This window comes from Gasterosteus aculeatus, chromosome 17 (genome assembly GCF_964276395.1).
Source record: "Gasterosteus aculeatus chromosome 17, fGasAcu3.hap1.1, whole genome shotgun sequence".
NCBI classification, from domain to species: Eukaryota; Metazoa; Chordata; class Actinopteri; order Perciformes; family Gasterosteidae; genus Gasterosteus; species Gasterosteus aculeatus.
In genome coordinates this window covers 4567179-4594343 of record NC_135705.1, presented here as the reverse complement: position 1 = coordinate 4594343, position 27165 = coordinate 4567179, and the positions used below count along the sequence as shown (strand labels likewise).

Below are 27165 nucleotides of genomic sequence, written 5' to 3'. Positions count from 1 at the left end.
GTGTCTGTGTGTGTGTGTGTGTGTATGTGTGTGTCGTCTATCTGCCAGCCGACGCTGGTCGGGACCACAATCCCCGTCGACAAATGAAACACCAATTGAATGAAAATGGAAGAATCGGCCCGTTCAATAAACGTCCGGCCTCCTTCTCTCTCGGCAGTGTCATTGATTCAATGCAGGCAAAAGCGTCTCATCTGTTTCAGGCAATTTCTCAACACAAAGTCATTAGAAGCGTCTATTAGTTCACCAGGTGCGGTTTTGTCTAGGGTGGCTGTTTACCAAACCCACAGAGGAGTTCTATCGTGTTCAGGTTTCTCAGACTGCGTGTAAGCCCGCTCGCTCTCTATTATCTGCGTCTGTACATCTTATGTAACGCCGCGGATTTCTAGCAGACACACACTGTTTTTTTTCCCAAGCCCGCCTTTTGTTGAATGAGGATTATAATTTATCACTCAGCTGCCGCAGACTCTCATGCAGCGGGCCAACGTGCGAGGTCTGATTACGGTTCTCCATTGTGTGGGAGAGCGGGCAGGGAAAATGACATTTAGCAGTCTGGAGAGGGTTGTTGCCTGCTTTTGCCGAGGTTACTCTCCGGTGGAGTGTTGTGGGACGTCACGCTTTGTGTTCTCATGCACAATAGTTGCACACGCCCTTTTAGGGCCGATTTCATGATGTATTTTGCAGATACATATCAAAAACATCTCCCTTGGTTTTTCACTGCAGCTTTTCTGACAAACGATCCTGCCAATGTTATCTCCTCGGACTAAGAGTTTATTTATTTGATTTATCTATTTCTGATGACATCAACATTCTTAGACTGTCAATGTGGTTTTAGAGGTCCTCTTAAATTAGAATCACACACCTTGAAAGGTCTGCGGACCGTCGTCCTCTTCAGGGTGTTGTGTCTGCTGCTGTAAAAGCGCAAAGGTTTTCCTCTAATAACCTGTTATTACAAACGGACCTCACGGCTCGTTCTGCAGCAGCAGCAGTTTTGGGTCTCGCCAACAGAGTGCTGATGGCAGGTTTACCTTTTCTGCGTTCAACACCTGGCCGCTAATGTACATTACACACACCCAGGTCCCAGAAGAACCTGTCGATGGAAACCCAGGCCTTTTAATTACGGCTGTGCTGCAGGAAGCACCGAAAAGAAAACAACTCAGTGGTGAAAAGATTAAAACACAGCCGCTCTCAATGGTTTTGTTTTAGTAAATGAATTAAAACAACTTGATGTTGGGTTCATTCATCAAGAAACACAGGATCGGCCCCGGATCCTTTCATCTCACCAGTTGCCTGAATGGCCTCTTCAGATGGTAAATTAGGCAAAATGATTCTGCTTCATGTCCTTTTCTGACACAGTACGTATGTTGTCATGATAGAATCCAGCTGAGGTTTTTGCATTCAAAAAGAAAAACTTAAGACGCTGGATGAGCAGATTGACACTGGAGTGCACAGCCACAGCGAGCGAGGCACCTGATTCGCATCGGCGGAGTCAAGCTGTGCGAGTCATTATCGAGTAGTGGGGGAGGTGACGGAGACGAGCGCCGCTCCCTGCAGCACCTGCGGAGGCCTCGGTGTGGATCTTTGATCAGAGCTCGACGCTGCAGGAACGATTCGCACGAGACAAATGGAGGAAATATGGCGGCGATTGGAACATGATATCAACACAGGACAGTTTGTGTCTTTATGGTGTTTTTTTTTGCAATTAAGCATTATACAAAACTGAAAAACAAAACATTTGGAGTCATGAAACGGTGCCATATAAGAAGATTGAGGTGCAACTGCAGATATTATGAGAATTACATTTATACAGAATATTTAGCTGTTTGTTTAAAACGATTATATTAACTAAGGTAGTGAAATTACTTGTATGTCAAAGGGTGGAAAGAATACATTAAAGGCCATACACTGTATCTTGAGTAGACCTTTGAGGTTCAGTATTTCACTTTTATGCTGCTTTATACATCCTGCACTCTATTTCTGAGAGACATTCTGACTGAATTTCATGTGCATTTAGTAACTTGTTACTAATAATCCAAATTTATAAAGTATCATTACTATCAAATTAGATATATCCTTATAGATTAAGCTACACAAATATACAGTCATTACAAATGGCCCAACATTTACCACCACATGAATTAATCAGTGATAAATAGGGTAATGAGAACATTTTACATTTATATATTTATGTTAATACATTTGTACTTTTACTTTTAAGTAAAATATTGAATCAATGGTTTTTCCATTGTGGTATTGCTACCAACCAAATGATCAAAGTACTTCTTGCACCACTGACCACATATATAATGTCCCCAATGAGGTGACACAACTTTGGGATGAAGGATACGTGCGAGAGAACATATTATGATCTGATCTGACACGTGATGTGATGTGACAGGATAGGATTCAACACGTTTATAAGCCGTTTGCGTCTCTTCACATCCACATCGAGGGTCTCCAGCGCGATAAGGCAGCTAATTACGCTTCCCAGTGTGAGTTCTGCCTCCGTTGTTTGTCTTTAGGAAATTAAAAGTTAATCACATTTGCAAGACCTGCTTGGACTTGAGCTCTCCTCGCTTCTCCCTCCCGCTTGTGCTCTCTCCCTCGTCCTCTCTGCAAACCGCGTATTATTAGTGCTCGGGAGCGAGCCTCTCCAAACAAATCACCCACTGCGTAGCAACAGACACAAGATTAAGCATCTGACGCCAGCCACTTCTCAGGATGATTTGATTAAAAGTCTGGAATATGAATTTGCATCTGCTGTTTCTTCCCACTGCAGGGTTTTAAATCCTCCATCTTGTATAATGTCCGTGCTATTATAACAAATGAAAATAACAGCTTTTAAAGGAATAGGTTAGCAGCACTGACGACCAATTAGTATTCAATGCACCTTCCAAAGGATATCATTAAAAAAACATCACAATGAAGTATTGGGGTCTTTTTTCGTTTTACATAAACCTGGTAAGAAAAAAAAACTAACCATGAATTTGGTTAAAGAATGACGACATTGAGCAGGACAAAAAAACACAACTCACCTCAAACATGTTCTGCCAACTCTGTTTTAACTAATAAAATAAAATATGCAAAACGTCATCAACCTCGTGAAACAAAAATGTCATCAAGGAATAGTTTCCATGTCCTTTTGAGACTCAAATCATGTGATATGTATACCAAAAGCAAACTATCATAACATATATCATTTAGTTAATTATGATCTAATGTATTCAACAGAATAAAAAAACATCTAACGAGCAACTCCAGTAAATAGCACAGTTTCCGTAAGCTTTGTGGTCTAATAGAGCTTGTAATCCCTAATTTGCTGATACTGCCGATGTGAGACAAATTATTATCACTCCTCTTAATTTAGCTTCTAAATTGAGCAATATCCACATACTCTGTGACAGATTCTTCTGTACTAAAAACATCTTTACTGCCGTAAACAACAGCTAATGGATCCTCCTGTTTGTCCGTATTTGAGCTTAGAGATGCAGCAGAAACGGTTTGTGCGTGTGTTGTGCGCCATGTCGTGATGTGGTAAAATGGGTCATGCCTGGATATCGCTATAATTACCCTTCATTGGCCTGGCTGTCCTTGAGCAGGAAATGAATATTTGTCTTGTTTGTACAGGGTCAGGTGATGTGTCCTTCAGATTTAATACATGCCATTATGTTAGCACGCGCACGCACGCACGCACGGGACACATTTATCCGCCAACAAATGGCTTTGCACAAACACACGTTAGGAACACGCCTTCAGGAAAAGAAACCTCGTATTAATCAATCCGAAGTACAACAAAATACTTCCTCATTCTCCACGTGTCCGCAATGGCTTTCAATGGAGCGGCCTTGAAAGTGATGTGTGTGCTGTGAAAGGACAAACTGTACACGGCAGCTTCCCGTTGGTCCACCGATCCACAGCAGGCAGCCCACTGCAGCAAAACCCACCAGAACACATCCTCTGCAGTAAAAGAGCCGTCCGTCCATTCAAACTGATCCTGATGTCAAAAGTAATTATTGTCCCGGAAGTCAAACAGAGAAAGGCAATGGGGACGACCCTGATGTTGAAAAAAACAGGGGAAAAAGAACATATTTTTACATTTTTTGTGCAATAAATCCAAATGAACTAATGAGTCATGGACATTATATATGACCTCATGGTTCTACAGTGTGTTAGCTGATGGCGAAAGAAAAAAAAGACACGAATCACCTTAAAACCAACAAAATACACATAATTATTTGCCGGTGCTCGCAAACGTATGTCTCCATGACCCCAGAAAAGGGGTCTATAACAAATACAAATTGGATCCCTGAAGCAATCTGTGAAGTCCAACACGGGGAAGTAAATGTTTGCTTTGATGGCAGTGGGACCATCTGTAGTGTGTTTTCTTTGCATGCGACCTTCGGAGAAAGAAAAAGGAAATACATGGGTAGCTATAGATGAGATGTGCACACTGTGATCCTCAGCATGCGCTGCCGGTGTGTCGACTTTCATTGATTATTACCGAAGTGAGGCGGGAGTCAATCGGGTGAGTCCTGCAAATCTGCCGTGTCAGGCTTTGCAGCGAATAAGCTAAAACGTTCACCTTAGATTCAAAGTGATGTCATACTCTACAAATCAAATGGTTCCGCAACTTCTTGATCGAACTCATCAGAACTACTGCGTCACTGCAGAATGTCCGAGAAATGACCACTGATCCATCGCGCTGCTAACAAAGCGTGTAAACTCTCCTCCAGGCTCCCCAGCTCGGCACCCTGATGGGCGTGTACCTGCCGTGCATCCAGAACATCTTCGGGGTGATCCTGTTCCTCAGGATGACCTGGTTGGTGGGAATCGGAGGTGTCGTCGGGACCTTCGTCATCGTCACCATGTGCTGCACCACGGTGAGTGTGTTTTTCCCTTCTTTTATTTAAGCCTTCTGCTGCGGAACGTAAAAGTCTCATTAAACGCGTGACCTTAAACCGAAGAGCAGCATGTTACCGCAACTGTGGCAGCAGATCGCGTGCGGGTATCTAATGAGCTGTGTGGTACTAAAAGATACCAGATGTTCGTTATTGTACCATCATGAGATGTCAAGTAGTCCCCCATGGGAAACTTTAATACTGTATCTGCGGCTGGTTGAGGCCAATGCAGCCTTTTATATGGCTTTTGCACGAATAAGATTAAGTAGCCGGATTTGTCAGGTACTCACTGGATTAGAAAACATGCTGTTCTTTTCTCCTCCCGTCTCCACAAAGTTTGCAGCACTAATCAGTTTGTCCAGCATCTTCCTGTCTGAAGGTGAGATTTAACTTCTTCTTTAAGAAGAAGGTGAGTCACACACCTTCTTCACTAAGTGCTCCCCAACAGGACTAAGTGGTGCATTTGTGAGACCAAACATCCAGCTGCTGGTGAGTATTCACAGCAGCCGGATGGTGTGTGTGTGTGTGTGAGATCGCCTCGCGTTAAACTCCACATTCTGTACGCGTCACACGTACATATCACCACCTTGCTGAGTGAGTCAGCGCGCTGTGAAATGCAGCAGCACAGCTTGAACTTTAGCCGTCTTGTTTTCTACCTGTAACTGTGCACATAGATGTAGAGATGCACCAACCTGTGTGCAGCAATGCACGGACACACATAATAATGTGCTACCTGTTCAGAGTTTAATTTCATATTGCCTTTGAGAGAAAAAAAATGCTCGCTAAAGAGGAAATATTGACCCTGCTTCAAACTCAACAAATCCTTATTAAGACAGCATTTTATTGCAGGCAGTTTAATCATACGGCCCATTGGGGGAGTTTAATGCTGCTGTAACTGCAGTCACATGACAGAATCTCTGATGTAAGGAAGCGTCGGGTTGTTAAAGACGCTGCACACTCGAGCCATAAAAAGAACAAAATGGATGATGGGTGGTGTTCCCGTTAACGTCAGGCGCCGTCACGTGCCGTGGACACGAGACTCCCCGTAAAAGCCGCTGTCCCACAGGATGGACGGCGCTGCTGTCACCGATCTGAGTGGCCGTTACACTCTGATTGTGTTTGACTTTTGATTGTCAGGGAACGTACAATGTGCCTCTCCGCTGAATTCCCAACCTCTTATGTACTCTGGAGAACGCAGTTACATGCATTTTACGACCACCATTACGACCATATGCTGCAACAGGACCTTTCTTCTGCTCTCGTGCCGGGCGGGTTAATCAAAGTGTGCTGTGTGTCGTTGTGGCTGTATGTTGGCATGTCTGTGCAGCCTAGATTCTCCTCTAGCAGAGAGTGTATTTATAGAACAACCCCCTCAAATCCCAACCGGAGCAAAGTAGCCTGCACAGACACACGGGCAATATGCTTCCCTGTGACGGGGTGGAGAAGGCTTTGAAATGCCGTACTGACAGAGGGTGGTTTTTCTTTTACTTTTACTGTAAAAGAAAACTTTAAAATGGCTGTTAATTACGTGCAATAAGAGGGTTTTTCCGTCACGTCTTTCAGTGAATGTGAGAATGCAGATTCATTCATGTATCTATTTTCAAAAAAAAGGAGAAAAATATTTAGTTTGAACCTCAGATTAAAAAAATACATACATTTCACGGTTTTCTTTTTTTTTTAAATAGTGTCAAATTGCCAATAAATAAAAACTCCAAGATCAAAGCTGGTCGGGACGTAGTCTGACAGGAAGTCACGCAGACCCGAGTTCAATGGGGAGCGGTTCATGCATTTCTTCATACATGTCACACACTGGGGGATATTTAATCCGTTAAACATGCATTCGGTTCCCCTCTTCATTTCCTCCACACACACACACACACACACACACTCACAGATGCACAACACGTACAATTTTTCTTCTTTCTCACGAGCTCATTGCAGAGGCCCGGGGCGATAAGCCTGAGCGTGAACGGTGTGTTAGAAACCCCCACCTCTCTCCCCCTGAGCTCCTTACATAACACATAACCACCCGGCCCCCCAGGGGTTGCCAGCAACACACCGCGGGAGTGTGTGTTTGTGCATCGGTGTGTACATACATGTACACAGCAGTCCCGACCTTTTGTGAAATCCACAGGACTTGAAGTGGGAGGGGGGGGGGGGGGGGATATGCTGTAAAGCTCAATAACATACAGGCCGTGTTTTATTTGCGTGATGGGATTCCACTGACACAGCGCTTCTTATTAGATCAATATGAGGAATGGAACAACTGGGACACGTTAGGGACCAATAACTGTTTATACATAAACATCCTGAAGCTACAATACATCCAAAACAGTGCTGTCAGTATCCTGATGAAAGCCCGGAAATATGAGCACATAACACCCACCCTACACTCACATACACTGGCTCCCCGTCTCTTTCCGGATTGACTACAAAATTCTACTACTCACTCATAAATGCATAAATGGACATGCACCTCCCTCTGCAAAAACGACTCACTCCCCAAACCTCCACCCGCCCCCTCAGATCTGCAAGCAGCTCGCTCCTCCGGGTCCCCCCACACCAAGCTCTGCACCACGGGCGACCGGGCCATTTGCTCGGCAGCGCCGCGCACCCGTGGGCTCTTTATTCAAGAAGGCGTTTTTTACTCTTATCTTTAAGTTCTTTTCCTTAAGTTTTGTCCTTCCTCTATGTTTTTACTAGCTTTTACTTTATTTCTAACTATGTTTTACCATCTCTGTCGCACTCTGCTGATGATCTGCTGAATAAGAGTGCGTTATAGATAGAATGTATTATTATTATTCTTCTTATTATATATTATACATACGACTATTTTTTTTTTATTTCTCCAAAATGATATATCGGAACATGCTCTGCGTGTGTTTATTCTTGAATTCTATAATGAATGCAGGCGTGTCACCGAGACGAACTTGGGTTTAATATTCCCGCTGGAAAGTCATCTGTTGTTCGGCCTTCCTTCCCACTTCCACGTCTTGAATCCAAATTCTGCGAGGGGAAGGGTGACTCATTCAAATGCCTTCCTTCACCACTCTCATTTTTATCCCTCTCATCTCCTCATTTCTCTAACCCTCATTATTCTCTCTCCTCCCCCGTCCGTCTGCTTCCTCTCCATCTCTTTTCACCTACGCTCGAGCAGCTCCATCTCGCGCTCTTGATCTCTCGAGTCTCCGACCCCCTGATATCAGTCAGTAAAACACACCTCCGTCTCCTTCACGTGGCCCTTTGGTCTTCTGCGGTACACAATCAAGGCACAAACCGGAGCGCACTTCTACTGTCCCTTTGCATGGCAGCTTGATGAAGTTTCACTCTACGCAACTTCTGCATTTGTACAATGAAGCGTGCTAACGGAGCGTGCTCTCAGGGCAGTGTGGAAACCACATTTCTGTCCAATCCAATTTCCGCTTAAGTCCGAGGTCGGAAGAAGGCCACATCAGAGTTTGGCTGTAGCTCTGGGAAGAAACAGACTTTAAGTGTCCTTGGCGGTCAGCGTCACACGGGTATGTCAGCGGACTTTAGAGATAAAAAATGAGTTCCTTCGCCAAATGCATTTCTCAGGCTCAAAAGGAAGAGCTATCGAGGAGACTCCCAAACATCAGAGTTTTAGGGTACCTGCGCCGCCCGAAAGTGGGAGGGCAAAGCGGCCTCTGAGTCCGACGTGAGGTCATCGAGCCAAATAGTCTCTCTCTGTGTGGAAAGAAATGACACAAAAGATGTCGGTCTTAAATTTGAGATGGTTAATCTACACGGCAAGGACACTTTTAACAGCAAAAGAAAGAATAAACGAAAAACCTCATCTGCAGTCTGCATGTCAATGGAATGACCTCAGGAATTAACCAGAGGGTAGAAGTGAAATAAGCAATCTGTGCGTGTGATGTTTGTAGCATATAAACGTCCTCCAGACTGGGAACATGTTCAATAGGAAGGCATGGTGGCCAAACCCCAATTTAGTCTATGGCAAAAAAAAAACAATTTCATATACCGAGCCACACAAATGTGGCCCTAATGGGGCCTGTGAATTGAATTCTTAAAGACAATAACTGGTGTCTCTAGCGTGGTTTATCAGCTGCTCCTGTCTTGCTAGGTAATCATCGTCAGCTTCATAATCATTGCTTTCAAACTCGGTGTCCAGCTGACTCCTTTTGAAATGAGAAGCCTCTGAAAAGACCTCAAATGTGCACTTGATTGCTCTAAAAAATGCTATTGTGCCGCAGTCCCCGTCCCCACCAGCTGATGCTCATTGCTGATGACATTGAAAGAAGGGAGATGCAGGTTGCAGGTTGGAGACGATGAGTGCATCAATAGAAATTACGTAACAATAATATCGTTAGCTAATGATGTAATTCAGAGGACATAATGCGTTAGGCGTTGCAGCGGTAGAAAGAAATGGAACCCTCCTCCACACACGTTGAACAAAGACATCTTTTTTAACAAACAAAATAAGAAAAAGGATGTATGACTTTTGCTTGTATCATTACAGAAACACATGTGAGCCTTCACCGAAGTATCACTTCTAACGCACACCAGCCATTTCTGACCGTACGGGTCCGTCGGCGTCCGTCCTGCTCGGCTGTGTGCTGATTCAGGGGCTCAGTATGCGGCGGACTACCTCTGCGTAGCCGGCGCCCACGTCAGATAAAACACTTAAACAATTACTGTCTTATCTGCTGTGGTGGGAGAAAAGCTTGTGGCCTCATTATTACCAGATTAGAGAGAGAAACGGAGCCCAGTCGTACTTATTCTTCACTCGTGAGCGTCGGTCCACCGGGCCTCAGGTGACTCTAACCACATTACCGTCTTCACAGAGACGGACGTTATGATGGTATAACATAACCGGCTGGGACTCCCATTTATGAGTCTCCCTCTTTGTTGCTGGTACAAGTTAACAATGTGTTGTCTTGATCCTCAGGGATGGTAGTGGAAGAAAGCAACAAGCACCTGAATGAAATACTGTTAAATGGTATTCATAATAGTAGCATGAATCGAAAGTAAGGTCAAATTCTGTAGTATTATAAGTAAACTGTCTCTCGTTTCTCATCGTCTGACGTGCATCGACATGACAACTATATTCCCGTGATCAGCTGAAATATATGTGATGCATCTGTGGTTTATAAACCACCACATCAAAAGTAGGCTGGCCAGGGCTCCCTGCTGTGCACTCAGCTTCTGGTAGACGGATGTCATTTTTGAAATGTGTCATAAAGAGAAAATCTCATGCTGAATACCATAAATCAACATTTTTTTTTGCTAATTTGAAAGCTTTCATAAACTGTGTTGGAGCTGTACGCTGAAAACATCTGTGTGAAGATTTGGACTTTTAAAAAGGCACATTTTGAAACATTGAAACTCCAACTTAAACAACGAACGCGAATGGCAGAGTGAAAATGGAAATGATCGCAGTGACAAAGAGGAGCGGTGAGGAGGAGATGGCACCGATTTAAGCAGCCTGCCCTCACGTCTCCTCGTGCTTCTCTTTGTGTCCTCGTCGCTGTCTTTCAAGTGTAGAAAATGTAAAAAGACACTCAGGAATTCAACAATAGCGTCTGGGGGAAAAAAAAGGGGAAATCTTAACGCTGTCTTTCTTCTGTCACACACACACACTCTATTTTTCACTGTAATTTGTTATTTTTCGAGCCCATCCTTCCACTCGCTGCCGGCATTCTCCTCTCCCTCCCTCCCTCCCTCCCTCCCTCTCTCTCTCTCCCCATCTCCCTCTGCAGGGCAGTGAAAGCTGTTTGCGTCGCATGCATCCAGTGAGCTCCATCCCAGCGTGCCCTCACATTTCTGCCGGTGTTTTTCTCCTCTCCGCTCAGAGAACTTCCATTAGAGTTGTCGTTACAGTCTAAATGCGGGCTGACAGTTGTTGATGCGCCCGGTGGCATTAATGTTTATCTAATCGACAAGCAGCCGGCTCCTGCGTTGACATGAGTTGGGTGGTGTACTTACGTAATCTCGCAGGTTGTGTTGGATGTTATTTATACACCATCACGGGCATCGCTGGGGGGGGGATTGAAATATGCGTTTTTACAGGATGTCATAAGGGGTTTATGCTTAATGGGGGATGACACCAAATTGAAAAAAAGTGTTTTTAATCTCTGCCCACTGACTGAAACATCTCAAAACCTAATGAAGGAATTCAATCAAACTGCATTTGGGGTTCTGTGTCCAGATGAGACGGCACATTAAATAGATTCAAAGGACACTTAACAGCACAATAAAAAGTACAGAAGAATAACTGTTCCCCGTCAGTTCAGTTTCATTGCTGCTTTGTTGCTCTGTTGTGATTTATTGATTACATCTACAGATGAAAAACCATTGAGTACATTTGGGTTTAAATAACAGTTTTTCCACATGTCGTACAATTAAAGGATGAGAAAGTCATATTCTCAGAATCTGCAGAATTAGCTGAATATGATTTAATCTTCTTCTTCCTGCTCCCCTGTCTCCCCCCCCCCCCCCTCCCTTTCTCTGCAGACCATGCTGACTGCCATCTCGATGAGTGCCATCGCTACCAATGGAGTGGTGCCAGGTGGGTGAGCAGACGCCGGCGCCACACAGTCGTCGCTGTTTGAGTCCGTCCGCGTCGAAAAATTCTCTTTTTCGCTGATTGCTTTTGGCGTCGTCTCGCCCGGCGCAGCTTGACATCCAGAGAAACATTAAAAGCTTTAGTCTGGGGTCGCGTGCACTTTCGCGTGTCTCCACACAACGCGACACAACACAAAATAAAACGCCAGCCAAGTGCCCGAAATATAAAACCGAAGGGATATGTGTTTGTATCTGCCTGCAGACACATTATGCAGTAGAACTACATTTCTTTAATGTGATTTTACCTTGTAATGATGGCCTGCGTCTTACCAGTCAGAGTGCATACAGCAGGGGTCAGAGCAAATTACAGGCTTGTGTGCACCAATTATAACTCTCTCTTTTAGAACTGGTAGCAGCCTCCGTGCTGCTGCAAAGTTCTGATTGAATTATATTCACTGATGCTTTGTTCATTTATTTGCACGATGTTACGAAAAAGATTTCTGTTAACGTTGCCCTGTGTGTGTGTGTGTGTGTGTGTGTGCAGCCGGAGGCTCCTACTACATGATATCCCGTTCGCTGGGCCCTGAGTTTGGGGGAGCGGTGGGGATCTGTTTCTATCTGGGGACTACCTTCGCTGGGGCCATGTACATCCTGGGGGCCATCGAGCTGCTCCTGGTAAGAAACGTCCCGTTCGGTTACAGTCAGCCGGCTTTATCATTCACAGTTTTTAGGGTTTCCTCTTTTTTTGGTGGGGTTGCAACGTCAGCCCACGTTACATCCTGGGGGCCTCGGTGGTTTTCTTTGTTTCAGTTGAGATGTCGGTTGGACGGGGGTCTTTTTTTCATCCATGAGGCAGCGTAGATTAAAGGTGGTTTCGCGTTTCATGCTCTTTTTATCCAATGCACAACAGTTGCAAATAGAATCTTGGATCTCTGGCCCTGTTCAGCAGCGCTCATCAAGTATGCATACAAAGAGAGAAGAAAACCCCCTGAGTAAAAGGAAAAAGGAGAATCTAAGACAGAAAATAGTTAAAGTGGAAACATAACAGACGGCATCGGAAACTTCTGATTTATTCTTCTGGTTGATGATTTTTTTTTTAACATTTCAAGAACAGCCCCCACGTTCCTCTCGGGCCGCTGAGGGAGCGGCGAGTGGGTTCATGTTGACGTGAGTAGAGAAGACCCTCCTTTGTGGAACCTACTTGAAGCGGCGTCCATTTCTAGCCAGTTCCTTCCCGGTGTTGCCGTAGCGCAGTCAGTCAAAGGCCCCAAAAAAATGGGATCCTCTTGTCAGGTTAATGGAGGGTGACCCCCTCCACCCCCCCCCCCTCAAATCGCAGCTCTTCCCTCAGACTTTGACAGTTTTGTCATAGTGACAGCAAGCTGTCCTCGAGAGGAAGCGGAGTCATTCAGCCTCGGGCTCAGAATTGCCGCGATTGAATGTGAACCCTTAGATTTAATTATGTTGGTAATACGCGAAAGATTTGGTTTCATGTTGCTCCGGCCAAAGACGGGTGCCAATATTGGAAATGGTTCAATTATGTGAGGCGAGGAGCCAAAGACAACCAGCAGCAAAGAGGTATTCAAAAACCAATTACTGGTGTCTGTGGAGAATGTGGGCGCGCTCCCTTTGACTTTTTAAACAAAAGTATCACGATATTAAAAAGTATTTGTACAACAAAAGACAACTGAGACTAAAACGGGGTGTGAAACTTGGAAAATGTGCTGTGTATTTAAAAGGTTTTTTTTATGAAACTGTAAACGAGTAGAACGTAATCCAGGCATAGTTTTAATACCAGCTAGATAATAAAAAAGTAGGCAGACATGGGGGGGAAAAAAACTTGTGCTCTCAATAAAATGGCACCTATCAGATCCTCACTGTGTGCCGCATGCCTTTGAGAAAACAGAGCGCTCCTCCACTTCATTTTCCTCCCTCAAAGCGCTTTGAAGCTATTTTTTCCATCAACCTGTGTTCTTCTTCGACGTGAATTGTGATCAGTCGAGATGCGGGAATCTTTCATCTCTATCTTCGTTACTCTCCTCCTCCTCCTCCTCCTCTGCCTTCACTCCTTCTACTGCAGTCCCCCTCTGTTGGGTGATGATGCAAATACTGCATCAGCGAGCGATCAAGACACTGGCGGAGTAACAAGAGGATTCCTTGAAACAGCTCTCATCACTTTGGTCCTCTGTTATCAGCCGACCGGAGTGTGTTTTTTTATTTTAGAATTCCGCCATTATCCTCCTTCTGTTTGCCTCTAATGGGTACGCAGAGTTTGATCATGCCCGGAGGTTAATTTTGTCTTCTGGGTCAAAGCTGGCTTAGTTTCTATTGTAAAATAACAATCCCTGCAGAATTGTAAGGAGCGGATCTGAAGAGGGCTGATTTGAATACGTTTCATCCTTCCACCCAAGCCAAGACACGCAAACTGATGCTGCTGCTATTTTCGGAAGCATGAACGGTTCACAGCCGAAGCAGGAGGTTTGTTTGCCCGGTGATAATGCTGTTTCTCAGCACCGGATTCTTCAGCCAAACGGCCGACATGAACCACGACTCCCTGCTTGTTCTGCTCCATTTGATTTCCTCATTACGGTGATTCAACTGAAACCAAAAGACAACTTGAAAAAAAAAAAAAAAAAAAGAGTCATTCCCACAGTTATGTAACGTCTTCACATGAATCATCTAAAGCTGATGGCAGATACTGACGGGCTAATAAGGGTTTACCCTTTTTATACACGATGGTGCTATTCTCAGATTGACCCGTAGTAAAAGTATAATAAAGGCAGTTAATTTAGAATATTAATACCACGCTTGACTTCTTTAATTAAGCCAAATTAAAATGGCAGAGCCGTTTTAATGCTCGAAGCTCCAGGTGAGGACTGTAAATGTGAACATCACATGTTTTCACACTTCACAGAGTCGTCGTCCTCACTCACCTCCCGCTTTTCTCACCTCTTTTAATATGTCTCAATTTTTATTTTTTTTTACCCGTGGTGAAATGTATTAAATCCAGCAGTAAACAGTGAACCAGAGGAGCCGTCTTTTTGACCTGATATCTGCGAGTTTAAATCCCCAGACAGGCTGGTAGAAAAGTGAGGAGGGAAAGTGGATGAGTAACACTCCCTCAACAGCTACCAGCACGATGCCCTTCAGCAACAAAGAGATTGTATGGAACTTTTATGAGAAAATGGCAGGTGTGATATCCCTGGATATATAAAAGGGGGGGTGGGAAAACAATAACAACATCATCCCTCTGCTTCAGATCTACATAGCGCCCCAGGTGGCCATCTTTCCCCTGGAGGGCCTGGAGGGCCCCGAGGCAGAGGCCGCCCTGCTGAACAACATGCGCGTGTACGGGACCATCCTGTTGACCTCCATGGCCACGGTGGTGTTTGTCGGCGTGAAGTACGTCAACAAGCTGGCGCTGGTGTTTCTGGCCTGCGTCATTCTCTCCATCTTGGCCGTCTACGCCGGCGTCATCAAGACCGGCATCGACGCTCCAGATTTCCCGTAAGCAGCAGCAGCAACAGCGGCGACGACCCGTTCGAGACCCGTCGGAAAGAACACAAGTTTAAGCGTCAGAAATATGAGCTCGATGTATGAACGCGTGTCGCTGCATCGACGGGATGCTGCATGTTGATTGGTTTTGTTTTGCAGAACTTTGACATTTTAAACAAACTATATTTTTCTATTATTATAATGTGTATATATATTATATAATCAATGGTGGCATTATTATTGCCTTTATTGGTTTTGCCTATTCTAATATCTGCTTTTCTTGTTATTTCTATTGTTATTGACACTCCTTATTGTTATTTTTTAATAATTTGTTCCTATTCCTATTGTTTTTGCCGTTTTCATTTCCAATATGGATCTCATTATTATTACTGTGCTTTCCCTCCCCGTAGTGTGTGTCTGCTGGGCAACCGCACTTTGATTTGGAAGACCTTCGATGTGTGTTCCAAGACCGTAGAGACCGCTAACGGGACAGTCACCACCCAGCTGTGGCGCATGTTCTGTGACTCACCGTTCCTCAACGCCACCTGCGACAAGTACTTCACGTCCAACAACGTGACCCAGATACAGGGCATCCCGGGGGTCGCCAGTGGAATCCTGTCAGGTTGGTTTATTCGGATCGTTTTGGTTCAGTGGGCACATCCGTGTGCATCGCGCAGTCTTTCCGTCTCTTGACCCGATGTGTTGCTGAGCTACGGATAATTAACCAGTGCCGTTGCATTCGCTCCACAGGGGAAAAAGCTTTAGCTGAAGTGAATTATTGGGATGTCCTAAAGCAGATTGCCCCTGTGTGTCATCTGTACTTCTGAGGGATTTTCTGTTGCAGTCAAATGGGGAAAACAATAAGGGCCATTAAGAGTAAATAAGGAATAATGAAATCGTTAAGGAAAGCTCTCACAGATGGATAACAGATTCACTCAATTTGCTAAATCGGATTAGATTAGTTTTTTTTTTAATGTCTTGTATAAAAAGAAGATACAGAGATATCAGTTCAAAAGCTTTTCTAGGATATGTGGGAAATGATGAAGTAAGGGACCTTGACTGCAGCAGCACTTACATTGACAGAAGCGCCCCCCAGCTGGCTTAACCTCGTCTCTCTCTATTCGTGAAGCCCGGTGTTAAGGATCCACATTCAAAAATCAGAGCCCTGTTAACAAAAGAAATAATTCACCCTATGTGGACGCTTTAATGTTTCGACAAAAACCCTTTAATGCTACTTAGCCAGAGACCAGCTGGGCAACGGGGGAATTCATGTATGTTTAATGGTAATATGTATTGTTTCCAGAAATGGTTTTATAGGCACTGTATTTTTAAATCAATCTTTGAAGCACTAGTAGGTTTAGGTGGGAGAGAATATATTTGGACTTGGATTGAAGCCCATGTTCTATAAGACAAATATAGAAGATCAAAGTAGCGATGTGAAAGTAGCGATGGCTGTTAACTGCAGGTAGTCATGGATCCCCTCAACTCAAGTCTCCCGCTTGTCGCTCTCCCCCTTGCAGAGAACCTGTTTGGGACCTACTACGAGAAAGGGGATCTGATTGCCAGGACCAACATGGACTCCGTGGAGGACCAGGACGACCCTTTGACCAACGCAAACCGCTACGTGTTGGCCGACATTGCCAGCTTCTTCACGTTGCTGGTTGGAATCTACTTCCCTTCTGTGACAGGTGACGATCGGCACTGTTGACATTCTCCTTGTGCCGGCCGGCCTGTTTGTGTCTCCTGGAACCGGGATAACGTTTGCTCCTCATCTATTTCCGTCCAGGGATCATGGCCGGCTCCAACCGCTCTGGAGACCTGCGTGATGCCCAGAAGTCCATCCCAGTTGGAACCATTGCAGCCATCACCACCACCTCCTTCGTCTGTATCCTCTCGCTACTGCCACCTAGTGGCTACCCGGGGTCGCTGCACCGATCAATTAAAACGGATTTTGTTTTTAACACAATTTTGATATTTGAGATAATGCCATGAATCAAATACTTGTCCCAGAAAAGGACATTGCAAGATTGTTAAGGTTACACAAATTATTTTTTTGGACTTTGTTGATCATATTTAACTTTATTGTCATTGCACAACGCACAAAAAGCAGTAGAATAAGAATAAATAAGAATGTAGAATAAACTGTAAGCAACATAAATACAATAGCTATATACTGTATGAACGACATGACACCGTTACGCTGTTACTGTAGGAAAGTTAGTGATTAAACACACTGCAAGGATTCCAACCAGACATCTGGGTGATGAACACTGGTCCGATGTTTATAGGACTTGAAGCGACAATGCACTGTGCTTGCTTTGCTCTGCTGTAAAAAAACAAAACACTGATTGGCCTGCAGGGACCACCATAATAAAAGGTCAACACTTTTAGCTGTAAAAGGTCATCATTGCTACAAGACCAGCCTGGTTTTGACCAGGGATGTTGGAAAGTTTTTGTGAAATACCCCGGTATTGTTAAAGGAGATCACTCTGACTCTCTGATTTTTCCATTGCTGCAAGATTATTAAGCAGATCTAAAAATTGCTAGAAAAACTAAAAGACTACCAAGCATTAAAAAATAGCCGTGTGACACATGATTTGGAAGCAGTTTAACAAACTGTCCCCCAACTCTGTAGGAGCCATCTTGAATGTCTTCCATGTATCTCGGAGTAATCAGCTCGGAGTCTAAACCAATTTGATTAGGAAGTCTAATTGCATCAGTGGGCTGCCTATGCCATCACAAGTTAATAAAGCCGAAGGATATTAGTTACAATGTCATTGATCTCTCAGATATTATCCTAAACAAAATCGATTGGCGTCTTATCTCGGCGAACAGTCTATTGGTTTAGGCGATTATTAAGTGCATCCTCAAAGGGAAAGGCTGATGATGTCTTTGATCAAGTCCCGTCCATCACTGACCGGCCTCATCTAAAGAGCTTTCATTGCATCTGTCTGCAAAATACTTTCCTTATCCAGAACTGCATAGACATGTCCAGCGTGATTCTGTTCGGTGCCTGCATCGACGGTGTGGTCCTCAGGGACAAGTAAGTCCACCGATTGTTACCTGAGACAAACAACCCTGAAGACAAATGATCATTGTTTCCACAATATGCTCACTGCTAATAATGCAATGAAAGAAAAACGTCCTTTCCTCGATTCCTCAAGGTTCGGAGAGGGAGTCCACGGGAATTTGGTGATCGGCACGTTGGCTTGGCCGTCCCCATGGGTGATCGTGATTGGCTCCTTCTTCTCCACCTGCGGCGCGGGGCTGCAGAGTCTGACTGGAGCTCCCCGTCTCATGCAGGCCATCGCCAAGGACGGCATCGTGCCCGCCCTCCGGGTCAGTCCCGCTACTTATTATTCAGTCATCATTCTTCCGCACTTTTCCCAATCATTGATAATATAATTCTCTCGGAGCAGGCAATGAATGTACACCCGTTGTCCCCCCGCAGATCTTCGGCCATGCAAAGGCCAACGGAGAACCCACGTGGTCCCTCTTGCTGACAGCTTGTATCTGCGAGATCGGCATCCTCATAGCCTCCCTGGATTTGGTAGCTCCCATCCTCTCCATGTGAGAACTGAACTCTCTCATTAACTGCCGTTTCTGAAGAACCATCGGTGGGAGATTTCATAGCAGCAAGTCCGCTCCTGTTGTTTGAAACGATCCAAATGCCAAATGTTGCTCAGGATTTAGCTCGTCACACAAAGGGCAGAACGCTTTTCCGCTCTACTGATACACATAAATGCCAGTGAATGTGTCGGATACGAGACACTTGGGGTATCACAAGAAGGGCTGTGTCTTTAAACTGTGTGTGTGTGTGTGTGTCCTGCAGGTTCTTCCTGATGTGCTACATGTTTGTGAACTTGGCCTGTGCTCTGCAGACGCTACTGAGGACTCCAAACTGGAGACCCCGCTTCAAGTTCTACCACTGGTCCGTTCAGCAGCTGCTGAGACAAACTTGAAATGCGTGTCTCTGGGCCTCCGTCTCACTGTCTGTGCCTCTCCACAGGGCTCTGTCCTTCCTGGGGATGAGCTTGTGTCTCACCCTCATGTTCCTCTGCTCCTGGTATTACGCCATCGTCGCCATGGTAATTGCCGGCTCTATCTACAAGTATATCGAGTTCGCAGGGTGAGTGGAGCGCAACCCCAGGAGGGATTGGATTTGCTGGCTGCCTTTGGGTTTAGCTGGTGTGTGTGTGTGTGTGTGTGTGTGTGTGTGTGTGTGTGTGTGTGTGTGTGTGTGTGTGTGAGTGTGATTGTGTAAGTGTGAGGTAATGTGATTAGGTGTGTATCTGTGTGTGTGTGTGTGTGTGTGCTTTATTTTAAGCCTTTCTGCCTCTAAATCTACACCATCAATCTTTTTTTGGGGGTGGGGGGGTTTAAAGGGAAATTGGTGTTTGGGGTTTGAGTACTTCTGTTTGGTTTGGGCTTTGAGCTGCTCATTGCTATTACTATCATAGTGTAATAAGAGCAAAAACCCCAGACTCAAAGACACGTGTAGTCACTACAGACGATGAAGCTGAGCATCATCCAGGAATGTTTTGCAGGTAAAGAATAAGAAGACGATACCGTAGCTGTTTCGTCTGCGATGACGGGAACAGACAAACCGTCAAATGAAAGGCTGAGCGGATTCTGTCTTAAAATAGTGGCCTCTGCTCTCTCAGTAATCCACCCGTGCTTATGATGGAGTAGTACCAGGCGATGCACACTGAGTATTTAAGCGCCGTAATTCCCTGTGGTGACGACATCATGTCGACTTGACATTTAACAGTGACGCCTAATCCCTAATCACACTGCATTATGTCAGACCGTCATCCGGAAGTCAACTGCTTTTCATATTCAAAGCGGAGCCGCTGAACTTTTTTTTGTTCGCGTTGTGATTGGGGAGCATTGATCGCCGCTCGTCTGTGTCACAGTGCGGAGAAGGAGTGGGGAGACGGGATACGAGGCCTGTCTCTGAGCGCCGCCCGCTACGCTCTCATGCGGCTGGAAGAAGGCCCGCCGCACACCAAGAACTGGAGGTACAACGCGCAAACACAAAGTCCCACATTGTGATGTTTCATTCGACATAGAAATGGCGTCTCTCTGTTATGTGATGCTCGTCAGCAAGGCCGTCAAACTGAACTCAAATCAAGGCGGGGACCTTTCACGCCGTTTGTCTCTGTCTCTCCTTCCCAACCAGGACTCGTACCACCCTTTCATCACTTTCCTTGCATCTCTTCTTCTTCTTCTTCTTCTTCTTCTTCTTCTTCTTCTTCTTCGCTGCCCTCCTTGTTCTGCGCGTTCTGCCTGGTGTTCTCACGTTCTCTCCTCCCTCTCTTCAGGCCCCAGCTGCTGACGCTGGTCAGTACAGACGCAGAGCAGAACGTGGAACAGCCTCGTCTGCTCTCCCTGACCAACCAGCTGAAGGCGGGCAAAGGTCTGACCATCGTGGGAACGGCTCTGGTGGGAACATTCCTGGAGAACTACGAACAGTCTCAGCGTGCAGAGCAGGTGGGGAGCCCTAACATTCAGCAGCAAGTCTTTCAAAATCTGTTCTGTTTGCAAGAAAATGCGTTTCAATCAGGAGACGCTTCTGAACTTCCTAACAATGATTTATTTAAACGGGGATTAATATTTAAAGAGTTGTTGGGGCTTGGACGCCGCAGGATAGGCCAGGGGGCCGGGACGCCGAGATGAGAGGAGGCATTTCCAGAGACAGGTGGTGGTGGCGAATAAGTTGATCCAATCCTCTGCTGTACCGGGTTCTCCTGCTGATTGGAGGTGTCGGGTGTGGGGGGGGGGGCAGGCTGCCTCTGGTGCTTGCTGAAATCCTAACTAGCAACAGAGAGGAGACCAGCTTTTAGCGTTGGACAGCACCGATGCGATTGGTTTACGGGGACGGGGCCCCACGTCTGGTTGGCTAGTAACGAGCCCGCCCCCCAACCAGCTGATGGCGTACTCACAGAGAGAGGGAGAGAGGGCCGAGGCCCCCCGGGGCAGGGGACAGGCTTCTCCAGTTGTCCTCCTGAGCTACTCGTGTTGCCACTCGCATGTTTTGTTGGTTGGTCGGGCCAAAGAACCCCGCGAGTCTTCACACCGTCCTCTGAACCTGGCAAACCTCTATTCTCCCGCTTGACTTTCTAGGCGCTGCGTAAACTGATGGAGACTGAGAAGGTGAAGGGCTTCTGTCAGGTGACCGTGTCCTCCAACCTGCGCGACGCCACGTCCCACCTCATCCAGGCCAGTGGGCTGGGAGGCCTGAAACACAACGCCGTGCTGGTGTCCTGGCCACGCAACTGGAGGCAGGGAGACGAGCACCAGACCTGGAGGAACTTTGTCGGTGCGTCATTGGGGAAGCAGAAGAAAAAAATAAACGAGCTTCCCGTTGAGGTCGAAGCACAGCCAATTAGCTGCATCAGCAATGCCATGCGGAACAAAATCCCAAACTCCTCATTAGTCATTACGATCAAATAACAACAACGCCTTTTTCCCCTCTGAATGTGTTCGTTTCCGCAGAGTTGGTCAGAGAGACCACCGCCGCTGACTTGGCTCTGCTCGTCCCGAAGAACGTCGCCGCCTTCCCGTCCAACGGAGAGCGCTTCACCGAGGGCCACATCGACGTGTGGTGGATCGTCCACGACGGAGGCATGCTGATGCTGCTGCCCTTCCTCCTCCGCCAGCACAAGGTAGCGTGCCGTCAGTCGACACTGCACCGTAACGAGTAAATGCATCAAGTAAACCACTAAAACGCCGGGTCTCAATCCTTACGGACAAAGTGAAGACCGTGAGCTGACTTGTTTATGCTGTTCAGGTTTGGAGGAAGTGCAAGATGCGCATCTTCACCGTGGCCCAGTTGGACGACAACAGCATCCAGATGAAGAAGGACCTGACCACATTCCTCTATCACCTCCGTATCGACGCCATGGTGGAAGTTGTAGAAATGGTGAGTGTTCTTAAGAGTCACGACGAGCTCAGCTGGTTGCAGCCATGCACCGATGCCTCGGGCTTCGCCAGTCGCTCCGGTGAACACGCCGAGTGTTGTGAGCGGCCGCAAGCGTGAAGCCGCAGTTGTGCAACTTTAATATTATTTTTAACGTTATAATAATATACAGGCTGTTTCAGTCTTCAGCTGCGGGTTGACGCTTGTGTTTTAGAGCACATCTCACTCAGGATTCAGGGACAGATACAAAAAGTGGAATGTTGAAAGTAAATTAACCGTTGATTTCTGTTTTTTTCTCAGCATGACAGTGACATCTCAGCCTACACCTACGAGAAGACCCTGGTGATGGAGCAGCGGTCGCAGATGCTCAAACAGATCAAGATGACCAGGACTGAGCGTGAAAGAGAGGTGAGGGCGACGCGCAATCAGAGATGCACACGTGACCCTGACGAGACTCGACGGGCCGTGATTTGACTCGCCGTGACACATTAGCCCCTGCGGGCAGAAGCACACGGTTAAATCGGAGCAGTGGGACACCGTATTTCCGCTCCTCTGTCAGCGTCGACCAGCGCGGCCACTGCTTTGCTTTCGTGACTCGCAGCTTGTCGCCGTTTTGACGGATGTGAAAAGTAAAAGATATTGATCTCAGCGTTGTGCTATGATTAGCTCCTCCAAGTCCTTCTGTGCTGGACGTTGCCCGATTCTCCACGGCCATCATTTGGCTTTTGATCTTGGTTTGCTGCATCTTGAACATCAGGAAACCTCGACCCTCGTCTGTGTGTTTCCAGATCCAGAGCATCACCGATTCGTCCCGCGGGTCGATCCGTCGCAAGAACCCGGCCGCTGTGACCACGCAGCTGAGCGTGACCGAGGAACCGCCGGCAGCCAGCAAGGACGAGAAGCCCGAGGAAGAGGTAGAAGTTTGGAGGGTTGGGCTTGTAACCAGACAGGAACAAAGTCGCAGACGAGATAAATGACATAAGTGGATAAGATCGAAGAAGAAGTAAAGAAAACCATGAATAGAAGTTTGGTGCAGTGGGAATAGTAGACATCTTGGGGGGACATCTTGGGGGACGGACTGAAGAGGCTGCAGCAGCAGGTCCTCACGTCACTACAAAATAAACTGAGCAATGGAAGGCTTTTTAATCTCGCTTCTCCTCCCCTCCGTCCGTCAAACACTGTGGCTCTCTGTGACTTTTACCGCCGTCTCCCACATTCCCTCCTCACACTCTCTCAATCCACGTCCGTCCTCTCCTCCTCTCGTCCCATAGTCAAAGTCGGCCTCTCCCCCTGTTTGCCCCCCTGACCAGGTCCAGCTCATCCACGACAACACCACCCCGGCCAGCCCGGCCACCCCGGCCACCCCGCTGACCCCCGCCGAGGGCGTCCAGAGCCCCGGGGCGCAGGTCCAGATGACCTGGACGGAGAAGTGCGACGGCGAACCGGCCAAGCCGCCGGGCGCTGCCACACCGGAGGGCATCAAGGACCTCTTCAACATGAAGCCGTGAGTGCTCCGAAATGCTCGTTGAACCCGGCGGAAAGGTGACTCGTCTCCTCGTTCCCGACAGGAAAGAACCCGTCAGTGTTTTTGTTTCTGTGCGATATGACACCAAAGAGGTCCGCCCCGGGTGCCGTTACAGTTGTTGTATTTTGGGTATTTTTGGAATATTCACAACTTCGAAGTGATAATTGTGTGTTTCTCTTCTTGCCATGCTGCAGCGAGTGGGAGAACCTGTAAGTATTTAAGTTCTTACGAACCTCATTCGGCCCATTTACCCAGACGTAGATTGAATACTCGCTCCGTGACTCGCTCTGCAGTGTCCTTTATCGCACATCCCACGTGACAGCATGACCTCATTTCCCTGCTGCCTGGTCCTCCCTCAGGAACCAGTCCAATGTGCGACGTATGCACACAGCTCTCCGGCTGAATGAAGTCATCATCAAAAAGTCCTCGGAGGCCAAGCTGGTCCTCCTCAACATGCCCGGGCCCCCGAAGAACCGGACAGGTGATGAGAACTGTATCCTTCAGCGGGACAGAAGTGTGTTTACTGAGAGGAGCCCTTAAGCAATGAGCTTTGACCCCGCGGCGCCGCTGGTACCCGGCGTGTGTCGTTGGGTAACTGCGTGAACGAAATAAAAACGGGTTCATTAGTAAATTGACATTCGGGTGGAGTGAGGAAGATCTCTGCGGATATTAAAATCAGTTTGAGCCTGAAGGCACTTCCCTGCTCCGGTATTATAATTATACTTTGTATTTTGAGGAATAAACGGTAAGTTAATGTGATTTGTGAGCAGATAATAAGGAGGCACTAAGAACTAATTAGGATTTATCAGCAGAGTTCCATTGCAAGCAGCAGATGAACCTTTTGAGTAACATTTGCAGGTACAGTTTTAGTTTGATTCTTTTTAATTACTCCACCGCATGTTTTTTTTCTATCTATAAAAGTAATTATAAAATATTGTCAGGACCGTCTATGTAGATCTCTTATTTCACCTCCATGTTTATTTGTTTATCTAGTAACGTTGCGATTTCCCGCCGGTCAAACCAATATTCATTTATCTTCTCCAGATGAATGCAAACAGAACGTCCTCGAGCTGTATTTTGCATTCTTTCACAAGAGGCTGATGAGAAGATCAATACGATACGCTTCCGTTTGATCGATACGAAGCTTCAGCTGCTGCTGCCGGCCAACAAATGGGCGCTTTAGGAAGAAGTGGTTTTCCTGTTGACATTCCTACTTATTTTGTGTTTCGGAAACTTTCAGTTCCTGCTGTTTGTGTCCGTGTTGCTGTTCGTCGAGCTTCTTCTTGCTTCTTTAACGCTTCTCTCCAAGACATGGAGTTCCTCGAGGTCCTCACGGACGGTCTCAACCGCGTCCTCCTGGTCCGCGGAGGCGGCCGCGAGGTCATCACTATCTACTCCTGAGAGAGCAGCTCCCCCCCAAAACCCCACCAACCCCCCCCCCCCCCCCCCCCCCCCCCCCGACACCCCCACCTCAATCCCCTCCTCCCCCGCCAACAGCACCCTCCCACACCGCCACCACCACCACCCTCAGCCACCTTTACCCGCCCCCACACTCAATCGTCCACACTGCTTGTTTTACGTCGCTCGCAGCGTTCTGTCCCTCTCGCGTCTCCAACCTATCGCTCAGCTTCAGCACCGCTCCGTCAGCTCCATCCCCAGCAGACCGATGAGCATGAGTCCACCCGCTCGGCCGCTACGCCCTCCGCTCCGGGGAGGCTACTTTCAACCGCCGGCCGCGTAGATTTGTCCACGAAAGATCCATTTGTCCCATCGCTCATCTTTCATCTGCTGCGGTAACTGGCCTCGGGTTCGGAGTCGCTCGGTAAGGTGGAGGTGGTGGTGGTGGTGTTGGAGGTGGTGGTGTTGGAGGTGAGGTGATCTCGTTGTTTGAATCTCAGCCGATTCTTATCGATGTTGTTGTTCCTGTTGTTTCTTTGTTGTTTTCTTTTCAAATACGAGTGTGGCCTAGCAGCGGTTTCTGCCAGCTGCAGTGAGCTCGGGTGTGGGATCGAGTGTGTGTGCGTGTGCGTGCGTGTGTGAGTGTGTGAGTGTGTGTGTGTGTGTGTGTGGTTCTCTGATCGGACACCTCCCACGGCGCTGCGGCCTGTTGCCTTTTCGATGTGATTCATCCTTCAAGGGAGAAAGAGACTTTGCTTCCCAGCAGCTGGGAGGAGAGTAGTCGCTGAGCACGAACTGTGAGATTCACATCGGGAATCGAGACTTAGGCGAGTGGATCAGAGCCGCAGCGTCACCTCCGACCCGATCGCACCTCAGCGCGCCGCCCTTATAACTGTGTGCGTCTCCACCCGTCGCGTCTTTCTACCCGTCCTCCTTTAGATTTCCTTTTCTTAGTGGCTGTTCATCCCCGTGGCCACTGTTAGTGCCAAAAAAAAGAGCATATATATATATATTTATATATATATTTATATATATATATATATACATATATACAACAAGGCTAGCTTAGTTTGTAGAGATTGACACGTAATTAAAACTGTGAATAGTGCGTTTCCTACCAGAAGGCTGGCGTAACAGCGGAGTGGGGAGACGGTACAAACGCCCCGAGGAGGAGATGATCATCGCCAGCACCCCTCGTGTGGATCACTGTAAATAATGTACAAGCTCTGACGCGTTGTTCAGTATGAGTGTAGTATTTTTGTGACATACTAAAAAGCTTCTAGTGGAGAGAAAACGCCCCCCCACCCCCCCACAGCCGAGAGGGGCGGCTCGAAAACGCTGTTTTAAAAATATATGTATCTATTTATTTATTTATTTATCGGATGGCATAGGCTCCTGTCACTATGGTAACTGTCATTGTAACCTCGACAACACTGCACCTGCACTGTCCGCCACTGTGCAACAAGTGACATTTTAACGAATTCATTCTATTTAAGAAAAAAAAAGAGGAAACACTAAATGTTATTTTTTCATTTAGAGAGCAAATATGTATTTATGTTTTATGGGCTAGAGTTTACACACAATGATGAAATAGTTGTGTATGTCATTTTGATTGTCACTTAAAAGATTTATTGTTTTTTTTTTTGCCTGATTTAGATTACATTAAATGTGCCATATCAAAGTATTTTTCAAAGAGAAGTAGTGAACAAAGATTCTATTGATTTGAACTAGAGAGAACAAAGTGTGGAAAGGACCAACGGAGGCGTCCACGTGGCACTCGGGACAGAAACGACACTGTGGTTGTTGTAGTGCCAAAGTCGCCCCGGTAGGTGGCGCTCGGAGCATATCAGCTTTGACGGAGGTGAGATTTTGAACTGATCTCCCGATTGATCGATCGATCGATCGATTGATGGTTTATGGGGTCGTGTCTAAATAAGCAGAGGAGACGATGGCTTCTGTAGCGAGGAAACCCACGTTGTCCATAAGACTGAACTCTATGCAGTAGACTCTCCGCTGAGATTTTATATCCTCTAGATTGGCAAAGATTTGAGCCACACATGACCTTGGCTGAATGACTTGTGAACAAAATCGCATTAAGGTTCAAAAAAGTGCATCTTGGAAGGAATGTGCAATAGTTGAAATCCGGACTCATGTGATCATCATGTTATTTATTTTTTTACACATATATTTTGTATATGTAGATTTCGTAAGTCTAACAAAATCCAGATTCATCTCACTTTGACCAAGGACAGCTGTCACTTTACTTTATTTCAGTTTCTTTTCTTGAAGAAACCGTTTTTGGTCATTTGCACTTGTATTAGAAATTTGAATATAAAATATAAATAAATACGTATATATAAACAGTATATACAAACAGTATATACAAT

At 46.4% G+C, this 27165-nt stretch overlaps 1 protein-coding gene across 3 annotated transcripts in view; it reads left to right on the top strand.

Moving 5' to 3' along the window:
• slc12a5a (solute carrier family 12 member 5a) overlaps nucleotides 1-26473 on the top strand; it is a 107319-nt gene extending 80846 nt beyond the window's left edge. For 2 of the 3 annotated variants that reach the window (XM_040204756.2, XM_040204759.2), the window contains exons 4-26: nucleotides 4731-4877; nucleotides 11388-11442; nucleotides 11983-12113; nucleotides 14698-14945; nucleotides 15344-15555; nucleotides 16454-16621; nucleotides 16720-16818; nucleotides 17919-17976; nucleotides 18098-18272; nucleotides 18385-18503; nucleotides 18766-18864; nucleotides 18943-19062; nucleotides 19850-19954; nucleotides 20258-20426; nucleotides 21060-21255; nucleotides 21432-21601; nucleotides 21727-21858; nucleotides 22156-22263; nucleotides 22644-22769; nucleotides 23127-23359; nucleotides 23575-23589; nucleotides 23740-23873; nucleotides 24690-26473. In XM_040204756.2, the coding sequence (XP_040060690.2) occupies nucleotides 4731-4877; nucleotides 11388-11442; nucleotides 11983-12113; nucleotides 14698-14945; nucleotides 15344-15555; nucleotides 16454-16621; nucleotides 16720-16818; nucleotides 17919-17976; nucleotides 18098-18272; nucleotides 18385-18503; nucleotides 18766-18864; nucleotides 18943-19062; nucleotides 19850-19954; nucleotides 20258-20426; nucleotides 21060-21255; nucleotides 21432-21601; nucleotides 21727-21858; nucleotides 22156-22263; nucleotides 22644-22769; nucleotides 23127-23359; nucleotides 23575-23589; nucleotides 23740-23873; nucleotides 24690-24781 (3111 nt within the window). In that variant the 3' untranslated portion in view covers nucleotides 24782-26473. The remainder of the gene's footprint in view (nucleotides 1-4730; nucleotides 4878-11387; nucleotides 11443-11982; nucleotides 12114-14697; nucleotides 14946-15343; nucleotides 15556-16453; nucleotides 16622-16719; nucleotides 16819-17918; nucleotides 17977-18097; nucleotides 18273-18384; nucleotides 18504-18765; nucleotides 18865-18942; nucleotides 19063-19849; nucleotides 19955-20257; nucleotides 20427-21059; nucleotides 21256-21431; nucleotides 21602-21726; nucleotides 21859-22155; nucleotides 22264-22643; nucleotides 22770-23126; nucleotides 23360-23574; nucleotides 23590-23739; nucleotides 23874-24689) is intronic. The other variant, XM_040204757.2, reaches the window with a different exon arrangement.
• Nucleotides 26474-27165: the final 692 nt, after the last annotated feature.